The sequence below is a fragment of the Myxocyprinus asiaticus genome, chromosome 28, assembly GCF_019703515.2.
Source record: "Myxocyprinus asiaticus isolate MX2 ecotype Aquarium Trade chromosome 28, UBuf_Myxa_2, whole genome shotgun sequence".
Lineage (NCBI taxonomy): Eukaryota > Metazoa > Chordata > Actinopteri > Cypriniformes > Catostomidae > Myxocyprinus > Myxocyprinus asiaticus.
Window position 1 is genome coordinate 33,082,699 of NC_059371.1, and position 24,789 is coordinate 33,107,487.

A 24,789-nucleotide genomic window follows, 5' to 3' on the forward strand; every position below is an offset into this window, starting at 1 on the left:
ACATTTATTTTGACTTGTTTCTTTAAAAAAGCAAAAATCTGGCACTTCCAATGGAAGTGAATGGGGGACAATTTTTGAATGTGAAAATACTTTTTCAAACGTATAGCCACAAGACATAAACAATATGCATGTAAACATGATTGTAGTGTGATAAAATCACAAACTAACCTTTACCATGTTAAGTTATAGCCAATTTTACAACTTCATAGCCATAAAGATGTAATGTCAGCAAACCCTAAAACCGTAACATTACTGTAAAAAATTATGATTTAAACAACTTCAGCTCAAATAATACATGAGTTTTAACAGAATTAATGTAAGTGCTTTTATAAATTGATAAGCTTCACATTTCTGCCTTTAAACCTTCCAAACATTGTCTCCATTCACTTCCATTGGAAGTACCTCACTGCTTTTTTTTGTTTTAAACAAAAGGAAGGATGAGTCGAAACAAATTTTTGTGGTAATCAACATTATGCCACAAATGATTGTATTCAACCTGAAATATTCAGTCGAAAACATTTTGTGGCCACTGTAGCCTGAGATGCTAAACATGTCAGTATGGTAGATTTACATAACAAAATCTTAAGAAAGAAGTACATATTTACAGTATGTCTCTTTTAAAAGATTAAAGTAATTTATATTTTTGTATTGGCATTTTAAGTAAATGATCAATTAAAAATGTATTGACTATTACAAGCACACTTGGGAAACTTAAAAAAAAGTGCACTGTTTCTCTGTTACTCAACTACTTATACAGAAATGTGTCCTGTGTGTGTCTGTAAAATGTATAATTAATTTCACAATGTGAAGGTCAACACAGCAAAAATACATTTTGTATGGTGGATTTCAGCACTTCAGAATTGGATTACAACAGATTTTCTTTATCTTAACATCTGTTTATGCATTGCTTGGCCTGATGCACACCTGATGATCTTATATCTCCTCCCCTGAGCATTAAAAGATTATTCTTGGTTCAGTACGAGTTAAGCTCAATGGACAGCATTTGTGGAATAATGTTGATTCCAACAAAAATGTATTGCGATTCGTCCCTCCTTTTCTTTAAAACTTGAGGTTACATTAAGGCCCTTACAATGGAAGTGAATGGGGACAATTTCTGGAAGGTATAAAGGCAGAAATGTGAAGCTTATAATTGAATAAAATCACTTAAATTAATTCTTCTGTTAAAACTCATGTATTATTTGAGCTGTAAAGTTGTCTAGGGTTTTAGAGTTTGTTGACATTACATTATCATGGCAAAGAAGTTGTAAAATTGGCTATAGCTTTACACAGAAAAGTTTAATAAACGATTTTATTGCATTAAAATCATCTTAATACACATGTTGTTTATGTCTTTGAAAAAGTTAGTATTTTAACGTTAATGGATTGGCCCCATTCACTGTAACCCAGATTTGTGCTTTTTTTTAAAGAAAAGGAGGAACAAGTCAAAACTATTTTTTGTGCTAATCAACATTATGCCACAAATTTTGTCGATTGAGCTCAACTTGTATTGAACCCAGAATATTCCTTTAAGGGATGTAGAATTTAATTTGTTGTCAGGCAAAAAATTTAGAACCATTTTTTGTCAAATATTACCATTGCTGTACTTTTGATTGTTGGACCCGTGTGCAGATTTGAGACTTATTATCATAAGTGCCAGTGCTATCTAAAGGAAAGCAACATAGATATACCACACATAAAATGTAATTGTTTTACACTCCCACTGTGGTTAAAACAAACTTACCACAAATTTATGGCAGAAATACATTAGGAGATCTAGATAAATGCAGGATCTCCATGACACCAGAGGATGGCACTGTGGCGGTGAGTTTTGCACACCACTCTCATTTTCTTTAAAAATGTAAAACTGTGTATTCTCTATGCTCATGACTTTGTTGTATACAATTTTATTATTCTTTTTTCATATACATTTTTCAGACTTTCCCTAGATTCCTGTGTCTTTGCATTGCACAATGTGCACAATGCAGCAAGCAGTTGACTTCAGGGAGCAACCGTCCACTTATGAAGCCCAGAACAGAACCAGAGGAATTTATGTAGATGTAATTTATGTGTTATAAGAGGCATGCTGCTGTACATAATATCTAAAGCCTCAACTCTGTTATCTGGCAGACACCCAAGGCAATAGCAGTGGGCTACACTAAAACCAATATATGGCTTTTCTGACCTCAGAGCTTCCACAATTATCATGTCAGTCCTATACAAGAGAAATACAGTAAGACACACACACATACACACACACAGAGAGAGAGCGAGAGAGATGTTAAGATCCCACACTGTATCATTTAACCCTTAATAACTATAATTACAAAAAGAATATGTAAATGCACTGATACTGGTATCATATAGTGGATTGTTCGATCCAAATCTTGCAGGCCACAATGAGCACTTCTCTAAAATGCAGAGCCTTCGTAACCCAATAAAATCCACAACATGACGAATCAACCAAAACTATGACCTTCCATTGACCTAATTTACACATCCCACAAATGAAAGGTTGCATCAGAACAATTCCACACCTTAAAATCATCACTAAGGGTTTTTCTGAAAGATTCCAGAGATCTCATGATATCTGATAAGAAAGAGTAAACCCAGCTGTTCCCACTGCATAACATTCAAAATCTCCAGCAACACAATGCTATTGTTTGACTTCCAAGGTTAATCATGTAGGTCTAGAATGAGAATGATTATGTCAGACCCTCAGCAAACAACCTTACTTGATTGGCAAGGGTTTTTAGGTCTAGAAACACATTTACGAACTGGGATCTGTTATACTCATAAGTATAATACTAACTTTTTCCCTTTCCGTGTAGTGTTGGCATCCCTTGAAGGGCACATGATCAAATGAACTGATCCGATCAGGTTTGTACAACTTTTTAAAAGATCTTGCTGCAGGCCTTTGAAATTTTAGAGGATGGCAGACGCTGAAATTGCAGTTAAATTGTTAACGTATTATTAAGACATAAATGTCCTTTGTTTCAGCTTGGGTATTGCAAAACGAGACAGATTTGAACCCCAAAACCATTTCAACTGATGTCATACAATGAAGCTGCTACTTAGGGGGAATCGTGTTGTTTGACTAAACTGTCATGGCAGCAACGTTCAGTCATCTTGGAAAAGAAGTTGCCTATTCAGTCAAATTTGTTGGACATTTGCAGAGGACAGCATACTGCACTTCTGTGTGAGTCTGAAGACATTAATGTAAAGAATTTGATCATACAAGAGGTAAACACTATGTTTTCCAGATTTGCATGTGGAGCAGCTGCAAACTGAATTTCAGTTTTTGAATAATAACAAAATTACTATATTAGCAGCTACAGTAGTTCTGCTAGTTCAGTAGTTATGATTCCCCTCAAAATTGTAGGCAAATAATTTCACCCTAAGAGATACTTAAAGGTTTTTCAGCTTTCTTTTTGGCTTAAATTCATAAATGTCACAGAGAATGAACCAGTGAGTGATATAATGAAAACCATATTCCAGGTTCACTGACTTAAACAGTGCCAAACTTTAAGGGAGGTGACGTGTGAATCCAACTTACAGAGATCCAACAAAGATTTTTTGTACAACAACAAAACTGATATCCTTTGACATAGACATTTGGTTGCTGTTGGCTCAGTGGGTAGCACCGCTGCCTCACATTAAGAAAGTCCTGGGTTTGAGTCCTTGCTCAGCTGGGCCTTTCTGTGTGGAGTTTGCATTTTCTCCCCATGTCCGAGTGGGTTTCCTCAGGGTTCTCTGGTTTCCCCGACATTCCAAAATTGCCCATAGTTGTGAGTGAGAGTGTGAATGTGTGTGTTGTCCTGTGATGGACTGGCCACCTGTCCAGTGTGTTTCCATGCCTTTTGCCCGAGACAGCAGGAATAGGCTTCAGCTCTTCCCGCGACCCTGCATAGGACAAGCGGCTATAGAAGATGGATGGATGGATAGTCATTTTGTTGGCCTTCACTAAAAGGAACAGAATTTAGGAGTATTGTGAAGCACATATCCTTTTGTGCAAGTACAATACAATTCAGTATTATAGAATAGTCTAGTCCATCATGAATAAATGTAGAATGTTCATGCAATAAAGTCACATCATATGCTCACAACATCATTGATTTATGTTGTATTTTCACTGGCCTAACTCCTTATCATGCCTGTCAGAATTTGTGCATGAGTGTGTGCATATGTGGTGTGTAGTAAATTCACTTATCTGGCAGTGACTCTGCGTGATCAATACACTGAAATATAATCTGGTTTCATAACAGAGAAAGCATGGCTAAGCATGCTGGGCAGCTGAGTGGAAAAATACATTCTAAACTTATTCTAAATATGGTCTGGAAAACAGGACTTTCCCACAACTTGAGCACCTCTGTATACACACTATTTCCCTTTTAAAGGCGATAGTGCTACCAATAATAGTATCAGGATTAGGCTTATGAAAGCCAGAAAGGACACCAGGAAAATGTTTCCTTCTCATTGTTGTGCAATTTACTGGCAAAAGATGGTACTTTATAGACAATAACTTGGGACATAGACAGAGCTATTGCTTGAATTCACAGGGCCTGAGCCTGAGTAGACAATAGCACAACTTTTAGCACAACAAAGTACATGTCATAAAAAAACATTTCAATTAATTTCTTTTTTTTTTTCTGGTTTTGTGAGTCCTTGGAGGGAACGTGTTCCATTAAACTCGGGAATTTTGAATTTTCTGCTTCCCATTAGGAAAAGTGCAATGGGAAGCCACTTGAAGTTGGACTTTCAACTTGGAAACTCGTGTGGAAATGGTCAACTCTGATTTTGCCTAAATGTGGTTGCATGAAGTCACGCAAACATGTCAGGGAGATATACAGTTGTAATTTAATGATAAACATTCACTTTTATTAAATAATACCATAGTCAAAGCTCCAACATAATATAATAATATCCCAGTTATGATAATAAAGATGATAATATGATAAATATAATGAAAATAAAGATGATAATAAAGCAGAGACAGGTGTTCAAATTCAACATATGGTCAATTATACTGCTTTTTTCATATCGTACACCTGTTCAAGAAATGCTAGCATTGCAGCATTGTTAATCAATTTGGTTGCCGGGAGAAGGGCCCAGGAAAATTAGTTGTGCGTGGGTGCGGAAATAAGTGGCACCACTGCCATCTCATCTCCAACCACCCACAACCCCCCCGGTCAACAACTTTTGTGAAGGGAGTTTCGCCCAGGGCAGCAAACAAGCTAGAACCGCTACTGTCTATAGGTTTTCATAAAAGGTATGTGTTTGTTGTGAAAGGCAACTATAAAATATTAATTTGAAGTATACGCAATGAGGTATGGAGCTGCAGGAACTTGTTAGAATGGATCACACTATTTGTCATGGAACACTACCCTTATACAGTGCATCTGGAAAGTATTCACAGCGCTTCACTTTTTCCACATTTTGTTATGTTACAGCCTTATTCCAAAATGGATTAAATTCATTATTTCCCTCAAAATTCTACAAACAATACCCCATAATGACAACGTGAAAGAAGTTTGTTTGAAATCTTTGCAAATTTATAAAAAAAAAAAAATTTAAAAAAAACAACAACACACACACACATGTACATAAGTATTCACAGTCTTTGCTCAATACTTTGTTGAAGCACCTTTGGCACCAATTACAGCCTCAAGTCTTTTTGAGTATGATGCCACAAGCTTGGCACACCTATTTTTTGGGCAGTTTCTTCCATTCTTCTTTGCAGGACCTCTCAAGCTCCATCAGGTTGGATGGGGAGCTTCAGTGCACAGCCATTTTCAGATCTCTCCAGAGATGTTCAATCGGGTTCAAGTCTGGGCTCTGGCTGGGCCACTCAAGGACATTCACAGAGTTGTCCCGGAGCCACTCCTTTGTTATCTTGGCTGTGTGCTTAGGGTCGTTGTCCTGTTGGAAGATGAACCTTCGCCCCAGTCTGAGGTCTAGAGCACTCTGGAGCAGGTTTTCATCAAGGATGTCTCTGTACATTGCAGCATTCATCTTTCCCTCGATCCTGACTAGTCTCCCAGTTCCTGCCACTGAAAAACATCCCCACAGCATGATGCTGCCACCACCATGCTTCACTGTAGGGATGGTATTGGCCAGGTGATGAGCGGTGCCTGGTTTCCTCCAGACATGACGCTTGCCATTCAGGACAAAGAGTTCAATCTTTGTTTCTCATGGTCTGAGAGTCCTTCAGGTGCCTTTTGGCAAACTCCAGGCGGGCTGTTATGTGCCTTTTACTGAGGAGTGGCTTCCGTCTGGCCACTCTACCATACAGGCCTGATTGGTGGAGTGCTGCAGAGATGGTTGTTCTTCTGGAAGGTTCTCCTCTCTCCACAGAGAAATGCTGGAGCTCTGTCAGAGTGACCGTTGGGTTCTTGGTCACCTCCCTGACTAAGGCCCTTCTCCCCCGATCGCTCAGTTTGGCCAGGTGGCCAGCTCTAGGAAGAGTCCTGTTGGTTCCAAACTTCTTCCATTTACGGATGATGGAGGCCACTTGTGCTCACTGGGACCTTCAATGCTGCAGAAATTTTTCTGTACCCTTCCCCAGATCTGTGCCTCGATACAATCCTGTCTCAGAGGTCTACAGACAATTCCTTGGACTTCATGACTTGGTTTGTGCTCTGACATGCACTGTTAACTGTGGGACCTTATATTGACAGGTGTGTGCCTTTCCAAATCATGTCCAATCAACTGAATCTACCGCAGGTGGACTCCAATCAAGTTGTACAAACATCTCAAGGATGATCAGTGGAAACAGGATGCACCTGAGCTCAATTTTGAGTGTCACGGCAAAGGCTGTGAATACTTATGTACATGTGATTTTTTTCGTTTTTTATTTTTTAATACATTTGCAAAGATTTCAAACAAACTTCTTTAACGTTGTCATTATGGGGTATTGTTTGTAGAATTTTGAGGAAAATAATGAATTTAATCCATTTTGGAATAAGGCTGTAACATAACAAAATGTGGAAAAAGTGAAGCGCTGTGAATACTTTCTGGATGCACTGTATTTTACACACAACTTAAACCCCCCACAAACTAAACTTATGAATGAATAACAGCAACTAAACCACTTTCACTCAAAAAGTACATATATGTCCATAAAAAAGCATTATCAAACCTTTAACAAACTGTCATTAGCACTCTGCGATAGAACTGTGTTCTCTGTGTGTGTTACAGTGGGTTATAGATTCTGATGCCACCTTTCATTGGAATATTGGCAGCGCTCCTGATGCCCGTGGTCTGGCCTGCCTCAGGAAACACGGCATAGAGACAGATCACAGGGCATGACAGGTATTGCAGAGTTGGGATTTTGTCTGTGTGAGTTATAGATTGATGGAAAGAAGTAGAAGAACCTATAAACTAGGGCTGCATGATTATGATAAAAATCAAAATGGTTGATTGTTTGCTTTGATATTGTAATTGTGATTTTTTTTTGTGTTTTTTTTTTTTTTTTTTTTGCAATTAACATTTTTATTGATTCATATGCACATGACAGTGGAAAAAACTCAACACATATATAAAGAATCAACATTTTACATTTAAACCCTACTAATACAATCCCACCCTGACCCCTAACGAACACCCCTGTGGTCCCACATAACACACACACAATCCAAAAAAAATAAAAATAATAATAATTATATATATAAAATAAAATATATATATATATATATATATATATATATATATATATATATATATATATGTACACAAATAAATAAATAAAATAATAATAAACATACATGATTAAACTAAACTACACTCTCCACATCCCCTCCCCAAGTGTCCCCCAAAAAAACTAAATATTTGCCCCATTTTTTAGCAAATAAGTTCCTAAACCCCAGCCTTCTACTTACCGCCTCTTCAAATGCAGCTACCCTCCCCATTTCCACACACCACTCCGAAAAAGAGGGTGCTCCACTTAAAATTACTTGCCTGCCGATCATGAGACTGGTCAGAACCCAATTTTTTATGTGATTATCCCCTAAATGCATGACCGCCTCATCACCCAAAATACAGAGTCTGGGACAAAGCAAGACCTGAGTGTTCAAAACATCACACAAATACCTCTGAACTCTCAACCAAAACTCCTGGATCTTAACACACCCCCAAAAGACATGGGTAGTGTCTCAAACTTCTGATTGGCCCGCCAGCAAGTGGGTGTGACTTTAAGACCAAGCCTATATAATCTAGATGGGGTCCAATAAAATCTCACTCCATCCTCCAATACCAAATTCAAATCTTTTTCCCATACTCTCTTGAGAGAAGTCAAGGCTCCATCCCCCAGACTCTGAATTAGTAGGGAGTAATACACTGATGCTTCATGTCCTTTTCCAAAAGCAGCAATCACCACTCCCAAAGCACCTGCCGCTTTAGGGGGGTGCGTGCCACTGCCAAAAATAGTGCAGAGTAGGTGGCGAAGCTGTAAATACTTATAAAACTGAGATTTGGGAATGCCAAAATGTTTAACCAAATTTTCAAAAGGTCTCAATACTCCACCCTCATATAGGTCACCAAGTGCATTAACCCCCCTCACAATCCAATCTGACCAACAAAAAGGGGACTTATTAATACATAGTTTAGGGTTCAGCCATATGCTCGAGGCTGCATTTAAATAAATATCTGAATTAAACTCTCTGGACACTTTTGTCCATATCGAGTGCAAATGCAAAATAACATGGTGCAACTTAACCTCTCCGGCTAGTTTGATCGAAAGGCTTTGCAGTGGCGAGATAGGGGCAAGAACTTCCTTTTCAATACAAAACCAGGGAAGGGCTCTCTCAGATGGAAGCGACCAATGAGCCAAATGTCTGAGACCGAACGCATAATAATAAAACAAAATCTTGGGTAGGCCTAACCCACCATTGTCAATTGGCCTATGTAACTTATTGAAATTTAACATGGGGCGCTTACCATTCCAAATAAAGGACTTCGCTATGTTATCAAATTGCTTGAAATAAGAGAAGGGGACATCTACAGGGAGAGACTGAAGCAGGTAGTTGAATTTTGGAATACACTTCATTTTAATAACATTAACCTTCCCAATCATCGATAAATGTAATGAAGCCCACCTGCCCACATCGCTAGAAAACCTTTTTATTAAAGGGTCAAAATTAACTCTTAACTAAATCAGACAAATTTGCTGTGAATAAAATGCCCAAATACTTAATGCCCTGTTTGGGCCACTGTAAGGCGCCCGGCTGGAAAGCCATTTCTGTCAGCGCCAAAGCTTCAGAATTAGACCAATTGACTTTGTATCCTGAGAATTGGAAAAGGAATTAATAATTCTGTGGAGGCAAGGCATAGATCTAGTGGGTTCAGAGACAAATAATAAAATATCATCTGCGTAAAGCAGAAGCTTATGCGCCACACCTCCCGCTGTCACCCCTGGAAAATCATCCTCCTTTCTTATCGCGGCTGCTAATGGTTCCAGGACAAGACAGAACAATAATGGGGAAAGAGGGCAACCCTGCCAAGTGCCCCTATTCAGAGTAAAATAATCTGAAATTAATCCATTTGTTTGTACCGCTGCTACAGGGTGTTTATAAAGTAACTTAATCCATGCAATAAATATACTCCCGAACCCATACATTTCCAAAATCTTAAAAAGATAATCCCATTCTACCATATCAAACGCCTTTTCGGTGTAAAGTGAGATGGCAGCGACCGGAGATTTTTCATTCGCCACTGACCACATGATATTGATGAGACGCCTGATGTTATCAGAAGAGCTGCGGCCCCGAATAAACCCCACCTGATCTATATGTATAAGAGATGTCATAACTTTACTTAATCGGTTAGCCAAAATTTTTGACAATATTTTTACATCTAGTTGGATCAGGGAGATTGGACGGTAACTCTTACACTCGCTTGAATCTTTGTCCTTTTTAAGAATCAGACTGATCCGGGCTTGTGTCATGGTTGGAGGAAGATTTTCCTTCTTTAATGATTCAGTATAAACTTCTAACAAAAGTGGAGCCAGTTCTGTAGCATAGGATCTAAAAAATTCTGCGGCAAAACCATCTGTCCCCGGAGCCTTGCCTGTAGGTAGGGACTTAATTACCTTGTCAAGCTCCTCCAAGGTTATCTCAGAATCAAGAGCGTTTTTTTGCTCAATCTTCAGTTTAGGAAGGTCTAATGGTTCCACAAAGTTTCTAATATCTTTATCAGTAGACGAAGATGTGGAACTATAAAGTTCAAGATAGAATTCTTTAAAAGCATGATTAATATCAATGGCTGAGGTAAATATTTCACCACCAGCAGATTTCACTGAGGGAATGGTAGAAAAAGACTCTCTCTGCTTTATATATCTAGCCAAAAGCTTCCCTGCTTTGTCACCCGACTCAAAGTATGACTGTCTTGCCCTGAATAACCAAAACTCCACTTTCCGTGACAAAATAGTATTATATCTATATTTCAATAGGGTCAATTCTCTGAGGCCATCATATGACATACGGCACTTCAGCTCTGCCTCGGCACTTTTAGTATTTCCTTCCAACTCCACAAGTTTTCGTGCTTTGGATTTTTTTATGAATGAGGCATACTGTATGATCCGACCCCTAAGAACCGCTTTAAGTGCCTCCCAAGCCACGCCCACAGAGGATCCTGAGGACCAGTTGGTCTCCATATAAACACTGATTTCAGTCTTTAACATTTGTTGGAAATCAGGATTTTGCAAAAGGGATACATTAAGGTGCCAACTATATGATTTCTTTCTCTCTATATGTGGCATCACCTCTAAACTCACCAGGGCGTGATCTGAGACTAAAATGTTTCCAATTGAGCAATCAACAACAGATGAAATTAGGGATTTGGATATCAAAAAAAAAAATTTATTCTAGAATAGATTTTATGAACTGATGAAAAAAATGTATAGTCCCTACCGGTTGGGTTCAAAAGTCTCCAAATATCTGTAAGACCAAGATTTTTACACATCCTGTGAAGCGTCAATGTTGCTCTAGGGGGTTTACACACTTTTGTTTCACTGTGATCAAGGACTGAATCCATCAAAAGATTAAAGTCTCCTCCCAACATTATATCATAAGGGGTGCCAGCAGCTTGCAACATCCCTTCAAGATCTATAAAAAAGTCCTGATCATCATCATTAGGTGCGTAAATATTAGCCAAAATCAACCTTTGCCCTTGAATTTCAGCTAAAACAATAATGACTCTCCCTAATTTATCTTTAGTCTGTTTGAGACATTTGAATTGTAGATGTTTATTAATCAATATAATGACTCTCTTACTCTTACTTGAGCCAACACTAAAAAAAACATGTCCACCCCATATCTTCCCAAATTTGTCCGCTTCCTGCGGGGAGAGATGTGTTTCTTGTAGAAACACTATATCATTTTTCTTACGTTTAAGAAAAGTAATAACCTTCCTTCTTTTTATGGCGTGCCCCAACCCATTTACATTCCATGTGGAGAGAGATAGTATACTCATATTAACATTTGACATTTTGATATAGTAGAAAAAATCAATTGTGTGTCAAAAACAAAATTATACAGACCACATTCCCCATTAGTGAAACAATCAAACCCCGAACATCTCCCCGAACAAAACAAACAGAAAAAAGAAAAATGTGCACATTAACCCCACGCACGAAAGCGCCAACCGGCGACAGTCCCTCTAAACTCAAAAGGTCCATGAATGCCCACGAGAGCCCACGACAACTTTGCCATCGTATTGCTCAATTTTGCCTCACAAATTTGTGAAGCAAAATTACATAACAGAAAATACTTTGTAAAATAAACCCAGTCAGTATGAAGAATGAACACAAAGAATGTGTAGATTCATTCTCAGAACTGTCTCAAAGGTGTGATCTTCCACAAAACAAATTCCAGCTGATATAAAACCATTCAGATATGTTCAGTGAGCTGGCTGTTATAAGTTCAGCGGATGACGTAATCATTCCAATGTCCCGTAAAAAAACTCAACAAAACAAACTACAGCCAGCAGGAGGAATAAGCACAAAGAACGAACAGATTAATCCACAGCTGTTCCAAAGGAGTGTTATTCAATAGAACAAACTTCAGTCGCTAGGTGGAACCAACACAAAAAGAAACAAAACTGGCATCCCGGTTCCCTGGATGGTCAAGTCAATTCACTCGGAGGCCGTATAAACATATATACCATGACTTACACAATCCATCAACTTTATAAAAGACATCCTCTGTGTGAGCATGTAGATATTTTGCGGTCATCCGTAGTGTCCACTCTCAAACTGGCAGGGAACTTCAGTGCAAAAGTTTCTTTAAGGAAAAGTGTTATTCACAAAACAAGCTCCAGCCGCTTGGCGGAGCCAACGCAAAAAACCCAAAATGTCGCCCAGCTTCCTCAAGAGTAAGTACAGCAAGTTGACCCACTCACATGAGAAACATCCAATGGTTTACTCAGTCATTGATTCTATAAAAGACATTGCCCGATTTGGACATGTAAATACTATTCTCAGTTTGGCCGGAAACATCAGAGCAAACGAGATCTTTTTCTGATGTAAGAGTTTCTTACATTCCTTGAACCGATCGCGTTTCTCTCTTGTTGTGTTCGCAAAGTCCGGGAACAAGAAAATATTATGGTTCTTCCAAGAAAGCTTCCTTTTGTTCCTCACCTGGCGCAACAAAAGATCTTTATCGGATGATCTCAGAAATCTGGCCAGAATCGATCGGGGCCTATCTCCCTCAGCAGATCTGTGAGCCGGCACTCTGTGAGCTCGCTCGATTTCCAGCTTGTGGCCTGCTATGTCGAGCAGACTCGGGAAAAACTCGTCTAGGAATTTCACCATATCTCTGCCCTCCTCATGCTCAGGAATTCCAACAATTCGAACGTTATTCCTGCGGCTTCTATTCTCAAGATCTTCAAGCTTTTCAAGGAGATGTTCCAAATCAACTTTGGTCGCGTGCGGATTAGCGGTTAATTCCCTCTCCGAAGATTCCAGAAAATCGATTCGTCTCTCAACATCAGACACTCTTGTGACTAACTCAGATAATTTTATTTCCATCGCCGTAATCGATCGACGTATTACAGCGAGATCCTCCAAGTCAGCAAGAACCTTCGTCAACATCACCGACATGTTGGACAACTGACGCTGGATCACCTTTCCCGCCACGCCATCCAAATCGAGTCCCAGGTCTGTCGGGGCTTTCATCCTGAACACGTAAGTGTCTTTTAATGTCTCCACAGCCCAAGGATTTTGACTTTTTTGCCATGTTTTGCATCAAAAAGCAATTGTGTAACTGGGTGTATCAAATTCACCAGATTATAACATGAAAATAATTGAAAATTTAGCAAAGTACGCAGAGCTCGTCGCTCACACGTCTGCTCCTTGCATGGCGTCATGTGACCCCCTCATTGTAATTGTGATTAATTTCGATCAATATAATTTACAATTAAATTCTTATTTTGTGTTGAGCATGGGTTGTGTTGTGTAGGCTACACGTCCAAAACAAGCTGAAAAGTGTTCTTGTATTATTTTATTGTTGCAGCTTCACAATAACCCTCTCATCAGCATAATAAACAAAACTGTTATAATTTTTTATATAAATTATACACAGAGGGAGCAACTGACATGTCTTGAATTGGCTACAATGCTCAACCACTGTAAAAAAAAAAAAAAAAAGAAAACATGCTGTAAATAGTACATTTTGATTGAATGGAAGTAGATTTAAATAGAATGCTGAAATTGACATTTTTCATTCAGCTGTAATTGTAGTCTCAATTATTTATTGGATTAATTGTGCAGCCCTAATTTCAACACTCTTCTCACTGTATACTACATTACAAACACACAATTATCTCTTCATTAATAACCTAAAGGACCAAACTGACTTTGATCACTCTCACTCCTGCCCCATCATGCGCATATACACAGATAAAACCAGTTTTGGCATGAGAGCTCATATGGGCAATCCTTATTTACAGCCAAAAGCAATTTGTCTTTGTCATACACTGAACATATAAAAGTTACTTTAACTTTCTTCCTTTACATTTTTTTTATTTTTTTACTTGCTTATAAATTGATTTTGACATGCATCCACTGCCTCTCTGCCTTTGACCTCTGACCTTCTCCCTCTTCTCCATCTCCCCCTGGGCTTTTAGCCATTTTTCATCTTTCTCATGCACTTTCCGAATAAATTCTCTACAGAGTTTGTTATTTTGAATTGTATTCCAAATAATGTTTGGTGTTTTGATAGAGCACAGCTGCTCTGTAATATGTCAGTAAAACATCATTCACAGCACATAAATCATAAAGACATCATCTGTTCTATTGTTAATAATCAGCTTATTAAAAAAAAAATTAAGAAAAACTAGTTTATGTAAGATTTGAAATCATCTGATTATTCTCTGCTTTTGACATCAAAGTGTTAACAGGCATGCACACAACACTTGTGCACACTGGATAAGCCGGTAAGAATGCTGGTAAAAGTGTTTACATGCAATGCAAAAATGGGGTAATAGACAATAATCTACCTATCAGTTTTTGCCACTAATGACCTTACCCCAATAAAGGAAAGATGGGTAAGGTGTCTACATGACCACACATGTTATCAGCATGTAAATGCTCTCACTGACTTGAGATCTTAACCATGACATAACTGACTACATTACTACATAACCTTCCCACAAACAAACATAGTGAATCAGCCTTTTGTTTACAAGTCTTTCTCAGAGGTTTGAGAACTTTAACAAAAAGTAATTTAATTCAGCAACATTCATGAGCTAGCTATAATGTAATATACAGTATAGAGGTCAACCAATGGTGGATTTTGCCAATAACTAAGGTGGTGGGAAAGGCCGATAACCGATAAATCAGCCGATAGTTTTTAAAATTGATTTTTAGAATGTCAGAAAAAAAAAGTCTTATTCTTTCTTTAGTATGATGGGCACAGACAAAGAGTCCTAAATGAATAAAATCTCAGATGAAGTTTATTGTTCAAACAAAATCCCCCAAATAACCGGAAAAAAATCAAGATTTGGTGCATAATGCAGGACTTTTAAATATAAACAAGCCCGAAATACACCGGGGACTCTTATTTTGAAATGAAGAAATGATGAAGCCACCATCGGCACAGATTTTTACTGATAAAGATAGTTCCAAAAAGCAACTATCGGCACGATTAATCGGTAAAACCAATACATCGGTCTGCCTCTAATACAATATGTATAATGACTACAATTCCTAGTAATCAGTTTACACACATAACATATATATATATATATATATAATTTTTTTTTTTTTTTTTTTGTTAACTGTTATATTGAGTTTTCATTTCGAAATGCAGAAAAACAAGAATACATGACAAAGAGCAACCCTATAATCTAGAACCTACCCCAAACCTATCCCACTCCTGGTAGACTCCAAGGATATAGAAATAAGATACACAGAATCTAGATACAAAATAAATAAACAAAAATAAATTAATGTATAAATAAAACTAATAAAAAGAAGATGAGGGTTTACAAAGATGATAAAAAAGTTGACACAGTATCAAAAGCAGCATACCACATATTCACAGTCTCAGCATGGACCCATGTATACGAGAGGTTGAGAGTTCCATCGATATAATATCTAGTAAAGACGTTCATCTGTCCATTGTGTGAGGAGGATTCCAGCAGTTGACTAGAATTTTTTTTGCTGCTGTGAGGGCAGCCAACAGTAAACTTCTTTGTCGAATGGATAAGATCCCAAAAGTCATTCAAAAAGAAAAGGCTTGAAGTCAAACATAAATCAATGTCTGGCAGATTTGATAAGTCCTGTGAGAGCTGGGTCCAAAAAAGTGAAAGAGAGGGAGTCAAGTAAACCCTATGTAGTAATTTCCAATGTATCATTTGGTGATTAGGGTTCTTTGAGGACAGCTTAAACATCTCCCATACATGATCAGAAAATAAATCGTCCACATCAACATTAAGATCCTTAGCCCAAACAGTTATAATAGACAAGGGTTTGTAGGAATGTTCAAGAAGGTATAGATATATAACTGAAGCAGAAGAGGGAGATCCCTCAGAAGAAAGAATGAGTTTGCGCAAAGGATGAGTAGGTAATTGGGAGTCCCAAGGCACCCCATATGCCCGCATGGCCATTCTAATATGGAAAAACATAAAAAATGAGGTACCTGGTAAATTATATTGGGCTTTAATATTCTGGAAGGAACACGTGATATTTATAAACAAAATCATTTTAGTTCAAATGGGAAAAAAATAGTGGCTTGATTAGCTGTGCAGCGCAACAAAAATAGGAGCAGGGTGCCCGTCAAGTAAACAGGCATTGCATTGGCCACTTGAAGTGTTAACAGATTTGTTGATTATAATCAAAGTGCTTTTCAGGGCAAGTCAGTCCACTTTGGAACTCTCCTGGGCTGGCTGGGCCACTATTTTAAATGTAAACAAGTGACACAAATGTACAGCTCCTATCTACTTGAATGGGGAAAGAACGAAATCTCCGAAACGGTTGGTCAAAATCCCGATCAATGAACATACTTCAAATCAGCAGTAAAATCTGACAACACTGGTATCATAAATTGTGCATCTTTTAGTTTAGATCACATAAAAAAATAAATTAAAAAAATAAATTAAAAAAACGCTGTTTTTCAGGCTGGTTCAGCTAATGTGCATGTGTGTTCTAGAGTTGACTGACAGGTGATGTCTGTATCTAAAAGATGATTGACTCTTTAGCCTGAAATGCGGGACTTCCTTTTCTACATCTGTTGCCCGTTGTGTGTTCCAATCCTCCCATTCATTTTAATACCAGTGGATCATCTCTGCTAAACTGTATCTGTTATAATGCAGTTTAGTACCATCTAGTTTTGTTTTGCATTTACGTTGTTTTAAAATCAATTTGGTGACATTATCCAACCCTTGGCCTGTGACCTTACTGGTTCCGGGTCTCCAGCAGATTTAATTAATGGGCCGAATATATGTATGTGTTTGTTGTAAAAGGCAACTATAAAATATTAATTTGAAGTATACGCAATGAGGTATGGAGCTGCAGGAACTTGTTAGAATGGATCAAACTATTCGTGTCATGGAACACTACTCTTACATTTTACACACAGATTAAAGCCCCACAAACTAAACTTATAAATTATTAACAGAAACTAAACCACTTTCACTCAAAAAGTCCATTTATGTCCGTAAAAAGCGTTATCAAACCTTTAATTAAAGCTGTGATTTTTATGGTGAATTTGAATCAGGCGGAATGGCGGGCAGCCCGCAGCGGTGACGCAGGGACTTTAGACACACCAATATGGCGGCTCCCAGTGGAAAGTCGGTGTTATTCGTGTGCTTGGGTAAGACCGTTTATAAACTATCGAGAGATCATCTTTAATTTTAATCTGATGTTTAATTGGGCAGTACGAAAAGTATTATACACATCTGGCAGAAACAACAGCCAAACTATCACTATTAATCACCGTTTCACTGGCTGCATTCAGTGAATGAAAGCTGTCACGAGTTTTTATACCGGCATATGCATAAAACCAGCGCAGATTACATGCATTTGACACATTAATGAACACTTATTAGCAATAAACACGTTAAATGTCTCATTTGGAGTGTTTTGAAAGAGTATCGATTCTAACTATTGGCATTTTATTGTATTTATCACCCATCAATGTGTCCACGATCATTAGTTTTGCATTAGCTGAATCATAATGCTCTGCACATCTGCCTAAACTGCCCATTTAGTGAGCATTGTTATTTTAAATTACAACATATTCGCATTGCAGTTCACATAGGAAAGATTTCCTTATGGTTTATTTGGTCCCAATGGTGTCTATAAGGAATTTACTTTAGTTGCAAGATAGCAGTAGTAATGTAACAGTACCTAAGACTCAGGAACGTGCAGAAACAAAACTAATTGATTCTATTCTATTGTAACACAGGGAATATCTGTAGATCCCCAATCGCTGAGGCTGTTTTCAGGAAGATGGCCACAGATGACGGGGTGGTGGATAAGGCAAGTCAAGACATGGAATGATAAATTGATCAATATATATTGTCATAGGAATGTAACATACTGACATTTGCAAGAACTTTACAAAGGAAAGTATTTTGAAGTACATTTGGCCTAGCAGCACCTTGGCTTTTGAATGAGCCTCTCAGCATCACTATTATCAGTTTTATTGGCCAGGTAAGATTGTTCTTTCCAGTTTTGGAAAGAAGTTTTGTTGCTTTTGTCTTGATTGCCCAGAACCTTATCCCTGTAGGAGAAGGCTGGAAAATGCATCTGGCAAGATCGTAGGGGTCAGCAGTAACTTTTTAATGCTCTCTTTAAGGATCAAATCATCTATGACATCTACTCTAGCAAAAGAGTATTTTTGTATTATTTTGACTTCACTTATGAGAGTTTGACAAAACATTAGCCTTGTCAGCCAAAGTACAAAGTTATGGTGTCAGATGCATTCCAGCCTGTAAATTTAAGGCCAGAAACAGATTCTATGCAAGTTCGTAAACATAGTTACGAATGCTTGGCTGATGCATTGCCAGCCCAGCGCACAGTTCCGTTGTACATTTTATCGTACATTTCTGCATTACTGTGGTGGTAGCAAATCTCTGTACTCGTTATTTTCTGTGCCATTAAACCAAATGTTTATTGCTGCCTATTTGAATAATAACACGCCAAATGTTTAACTAACTTGCTCATAAAGATTCTCTTTAAACTGTTGCTCCACCTTGACAGTTATTGACCTGACAGAGAAAATAAACCATAGAAGACATTTACACCAATGCCTGATATAGTGCCTCATGTGGGAACACTGAGAATGCAGCACATACTTGCATTATGTTTCAAAATGGATTCTGGCGAATTTCGAAAAGCACTGACACATGAAAACAAGCTTGTATAGCTAGAAGCGTTTCCATTCACGTACTTGCCTAGACTATGTTTTGCGCTTAATTCTGAATTCAGAAGCTGCAAACACTTGCATCGCTACTAACCAACCCAATTTTTATATATGCTTTAATTTGTGTGCGTTTGTGCATGTTTATGTATATAATCTGCCATGTACACTGAGCTGCTGTCATCATCAATGCTGTGTTAATGTGAATGTGTCTTCAGTGGAGAATAGACAGTGCTGCAACGTCCACCTATGAGATCGGAAACCCCCCGGATCACCGCGGCCTGGCCTGCATGAAGAGACAAGGCGTGTCCATGAGGCACGTGGCGCGGCAGGTATGGTGGTGTCCTGACTCTCATTAGCACTCAACGCTAGAACCGTGTTCTCTGTGTGTGTTACAGTGGGTTATAGATTCTGTTGCCACCGCTCATTGGAATATTGGGAGCGCTCCTGATGCCCGTGGTCTGGCCTGCCTCAGGAAACATGGCATAAAGACAGATCACACGGCATGACAGTTATTGCTGAGTTGGGATTTTGTCTGTGTGAGTTATAGATTGATGGAAAGAAGTAGAAGAACCTATAAACTAGGGCTGCACGATTATGATAAAGTGTTTTATCTTTATCATACACTGAACATATAAAAGTTACTTCATCTTTCTTCCTTTACTGTTTTTTTTTTCTTGCCTATAAATTGATTTCGACAGGTATCCACTGTCTCTCTGCCTTTGACCTCTGACCCTCTCCCTCTTCTCCATCTCCCCCATCTCCCCCTGCGCTTTTAGCCATTTTTCATCTTTCTCATGCACTTTCCCAAAAATTCTGGACAGAGTTTGTTTTGAATTGCCTTCCAAATAATGTTTGGTGTGTGTTTACATAGAGCACAGTTGCTCTGTATTATGTTATTAAAACATCATTCACAGCACATAAATCATAAAGACAACATCTGTTCTATTGTTAAGACAATATATACCTCTTTTCCACCAAAATGGTGATAGTTCTTGGATGGGGATGGGGACTACGATCTCTCCCAGAAATGGAGTGTGTTTACATGCACAAAAATACACAAAAAAAAAACTACCAAAAAAATCTGCTTATAAAAAATTTTTAAAAAAAGACCATACCCCAATAAAGGAAAGATGGGTAAGGTGTCTACATGACCACATATGTTATCAGCATGTAAATGCTCTCACTGACTTGAGATCTTAACCATGACATAACTGACTACATTACTACATAACCTTCCAACAAACAAACATATTGAATCATGGTCTTTTGTTTACAAGTCTTTCTCAGAGGTTTGAGAACTTTAACAAAAAGTAATTTAATTTAGCAATGTTCATGAGCTAGCTATAATGTAATATACAGTATAGAGGTCGACCAATGGTGGATTTTGCCCCTTTTCTCCCCAATTTGGAATGCCCAATTCCCAATGCGCTCTAAGTCCTTGTGGTGGCGTAGTGACTCGCCTCAATCCGTGTGGCGGAGGATGAACCTCAGTTGCCTCCGTGTCTGAGACCGTTAGTCTGCGCATCTTATAACGTAGCTTGTTGAGCTTGTTATCGCGGAGACATAGCGCGTGTGGAGGCTTCATGCTATTCTCCGCGGCATCCACGCACAACTCGCCACGCGCCCCACCGAGAGCGAGAACCACGTTATGGTGACCATGAGGAGGTTAACCCAATGTGACTCTACCCACCCTAGCAACCGGGCCAATTGGTTGCTTCGAAAGCCTGACTGGAGTCACTCAGCACGCCCTGGATTCCAACTCGCGACTCCCGGGGTGGTAGTCAGCGTCTTTACTTGCTGAGCTACCCAGGCCTCCACGCATGTGTGTTCTTGAGTTGACTGACAGGCGATGCCTGTATCTAAAAGATGATTGACTCTTTTACCTGAAATGTGGGACTTCCTTTTCTACATCAGTTGGCCATTGTGCGTTACAATCCTCCCATTCATTTTAATACCAGTGGATCATCTCTGCTAAACTGTATCTGTTATAATGCAGTTTTGTACCATCTAGATTTGTTTTGCATTTACGTTGTTTTAAAATCTATTTGGTGACATTATCTGCCCTTGGCCTGTGACCTTACTGGTTCCAGGTCACCAGCAGGTTTAATGGGCCAAATAAGATTGTTTGGCTCAGAACCTCTTCTTTGGTGTAAACTGAAAAAACTGTTCTGACACCGTGATGGTGAAAAAAGGGGTAATTGAGAATTGAGAAAACAGAACTTAATTGGTGCTACAAGAATATTGCAACATCACTGAAACTTTCAAAATGTTTATTTGGCCGCTGCATCACCTTTGCCTTTATTGACATATTCTCAGATTGAGTAAAACTCTTAGTGTTCTTTCCTCCCACTTACTCAAGCTGTCAGTTAAATATTCTAGTCATGTGGCAGGCTTTAGCTTGGCCTTTAGAGGTCAGGTTTATACGAGGATATACAAAGCTGAGCTCACGCTAAAGACATGTTTGTTATGTTGACCTCACACAAATCAACAGATCCCACGACCACGATTATACAAAAAAACAAATGTGATTGTCAATGGTCCAAGTCAAGCCAAACAGGCATTGTGTAATTTATTTGGATGTTAAAAGGATAGTTCACCCAAACAACTCCCTCCTTTTGTTCCAAACCCTTATGACTTTCATATGGAACACAAAGGAGATGTTAGGCAGAATCTTAGTCTTTCATTGCATCTTTTTCCCAGTGCTATGAAAGTGAAAATTGTGTTCCACAGAAGAAAAAAAAATTCATAAGGGTTTGTAACAACATAAGGGTGAGTAGCCTAAATAATGACAGAATGTAAATCTTTGGGTGTAGTATCCTTAAGTTCTTTATTTAAATTGAAAAGATATATTCCTATCATGACTTTGTGCAATGCCGTCCCAGAAGAATTATGCTGTTGTTGCTCAACATATGTACACACATCCACAGATGTGCTTTGATCCATTTCATAATTCCGTGTCTTGAACAAGAGCAGTGAATGTTCGAACTTAGAAGGAAAGCATGTCGACCCACAGTCCAGCCCTTTGCTCAAGTTCCATGGAGCTTGTCCAAACCAGCGACGTGCTCTCCATGCTGCCGAATTGCCTCTTTTGGTGAGCGACTGGAAGAATTAGAGAGAAATAGCAGGGAGGAGTGGATGCAGGCCGGACCATTGGCCCGTGCCCAATGGGTCACAGCTGGACAACAGAAATCAAGTCTTGTTTATCTCATACAGTCTCTTTATTTCTTAGGTCACCAAAGACGACTTTATGACGTTTGATCACATCCTCTGCATGGACGAAAGCAACTTAAGGTATGTGTGTCTGTTTGACTCGACTGTATTTTTAGAAGTAGCGTTTTTTTTATTTTTTATTGTTCGTTTTATTCCATCTCAGATCGAGAACTTCAAAGAAACATCTGCCAAATATTTGGACTGGGGTTCCCCTGTGTCTTCTTGTTGAGTTTACAAGTAACAAAATAATGGGCAGCAATGAGCCCCTTGGGGGGGGATTCATAATAATTACTTTTAATTATTGCTTTTGCCAAATGTGTGAACAGATTCAGACTACCAACTCACGACCTTACTTTGCCTCTCTGAATGCTGATTGATGTGCAGAAACTGAGCAAGAAAGAAACCGATTGAAAGAAATGTATCATAGATCTGTCAAGAGCAGAGTGAGTCTAAAAGCACAGGATGAAATTGAAGAGGTTTTACATTTCTAAAAAAAAAGAAGCCATACGGCCAATGGCGCTTACACACTTAAGGCTAGGGTATACTTTTTACGTATTACTTTGTTTAGTTTAGATCTCACGCACGCAGAAAACCAAAGTATACTTTGGCCTTTAGTGTACACTACATCAGAGAACGCTGCAAATCTGTTGATTTCATTTGTGATGGTGCGTTGCAAGGACGCAGAGGAAAAACACGTGTTTGAGAAAGTAATGGTCCAAGATCCAATTTCCTCTTGATTTCAAGCTGACCCAGCTCTTTCCAGACACTCAAATGTATCTTATATATTTTTATCCGTTAAACTCGCCAACAAAGCTTTCGCTAGTTCCCTAAGAGCTTTGGCGCACGGTTTTTAAGATGATGTGTCAAGTTAATATAACGTCAACTTTCTTAAAACACACCCTGAGACACCTGCATTCTGTTCCATTCGTTGTGCTGTGTCTAGCTTTTTTTAAAAGCAAGATCATATTCGGTCTGAACAGCCCTTGCACACACGTTTACACACTTGTCTGTGCTGTTTTTCTATTGTTTTTCTATGTACACATGTGGTAGAGTGCCATGTCTTGCTTTTTTTATTTTTTGTTTCATACAGGAATGGCGTGTTTTTAAGATGTTCTGTCAAGTTAAAATAACCTACATTTTAAAAACGCACCTCAAGACCCCTGTGTTCTGTTCTGTTTGTTGCGTCTAACTTCTTTTAAAAGCAAGAATGTGTTTGGTCCGAATGGCCCCTAAGGCACCATGCACATGTTCATTCACTGTTTTTTATTTGTTTTTATATCTAAACAAACGCTAGACAGACATCTTTGGCTGTTGTGCCACAGTTTACTTATAAAAGTGTTTTTTAGGGTTGGGTAAATCTGAAATCAGATATAAACCTGAGAGCACGGCATAATATATAGCATCTACAAACTGTCTTAAACTAAACTCTTGAATATGTTTAAAACATTTTTAAGTACATTTACATGCACGTCAATACGCTACAAAAATCAAACTTGCCATATGTGCAACATGCATGAAATGGTTCATGGGTATACCGTCCAAGGCTGAGAGTAGGTCAAAGTCAGCACTAAAGAGTAGTGGTGGCTGTAAGTTGTTTCATTGGTGAAAGGGAGAAGCAAAGGCGAGGAAGAAAGTAAAATATAGAGCGAATGAAATAGACAGGACAGGAGGGTCGCTTTTCTGTCGGGTGGAGTGTAGGGGGATATTATCTGAGTCACATGTTCATGCTAGATCCAGTGCTTATTAAGAAGATTACTGAGTTCTTTAGATTCCTCATCTTTGCTCTGTGGGCCTTGTTCTCTGCTTTTCTCTTCTCCTGATGCTGAGCACAATGGACTGACATCTAGCCTTCTTGCAATCACAGCAACAGGCCATTGAGTTAAGCGATGGATTTCTGTCTTGGATTAATCAAGGTTAAAAATATACAGCTGAAGTCATCAATTGTTGTATTTTCCCCTTTCCCTATGGCTGCATCTGTATTAGGAGTTTGTGTATAGGGGTGTTTGGCTTAATGCTTAGAGACCTGAGCTGGTAATCCAAAAGGTCATAGGTTCAAACCGGGAAGGGGTGATCCCTGAACTGTATAGTTAATAAGACCCTCCATTGCAAATGTGCTCTTGAGCGAGACGCTTAACCCCTTTGTTGCCCAAGGGTACTGTAAGTGGTACCGCAAGTCTCTTTGAATAAGAAAGCATGTGATAAATGACTAATTAAAATGATCTCAGTGTTGGAGCCACGGCTAGCGGTGAGTGCACATGTAGGAGTTGATTTGGGTTAGATCTTTACGATTATTGCTTGTCAGACGGTACCATATAATCTCAGTGAGATCTTGGGTAAAAGCCATGGCACACTGTTCAGTTATGGCAGACTGTACACATCGTAGCCAAGAGTTTGGTCCTAATCATCCCTATTGAAAGTGTTTGACCATCGAAGGAGCAGTCACACTACACGACTGCGTTGCAAAATTTATGACGGTACCAAAACTTTGTCGGATGCTAAGATTCAAAGGCAATTAATCGGATGTCAGTGATTATGTCACACTAAGTGATCAAAGACTGCCAGTTTTGCCCCATGACAAATCTTTGACGATCCCTCGAAATTGGTTGCATATGGCAAAATCATGGCCAAAAGTACAAATACTGTACAGTGTGAATCTGGCGTAAATTGGGCATAGTGATGCTAATTTTCAAATTGGATTGCCCCGTCTCCTCTCTGATTTCTC

General features: G+C 38.7%; 1 protein-coding gene across 2 annotated transcripts in view; it reads left to right on the forward strand.

Moving 5' to 3' along the window:
• Positions 1–1,372: 1,372 nt before the first annotated feature.
• The window catches only part of LOC127419275 (low molecular weight phosphotyrosine protein phosphatase-like), a 31,784-nt gene continuing 8,367 nt past the window's right edge, over positions 1,373–24,789 (forward strand). Inside the window, exons 1-7 of one of the 2 annotated variants that reach the window (XM_051660552.1) lie at positions 1,373–2,205; positions 2,829–2,877; positions 2,998–3,196; positions 7,195–7,308; positions 17,898–17,971; positions 19,073–19,186; positions 22,087–22,148. In XM_051660552.1, coding sequence (XP_051516512.1) covers positions 7,302–7,308; positions 17,898–17,971; positions 19,073–19,186; positions 22,087–22,148 — 257 coding nt within the window. In that variant the 5' untranslated portion in view covers positions 1,373–2,205; positions 2,829–2,877; positions 2,998–3,196; positions 7,195–7,301. Of the gene's footprint in view, positions 2,206–2,828; positions 2,878–2,997; positions 3,197–7,194; positions 7,309–17,221; positions 17,304–17,897; positions 17,972–19,072; positions 19,187–22,086; positions 22,149–24,789 lie in introns of those variants that run through there. The other variant, XM_051660551.1, reaches the window with a different exon arrangement.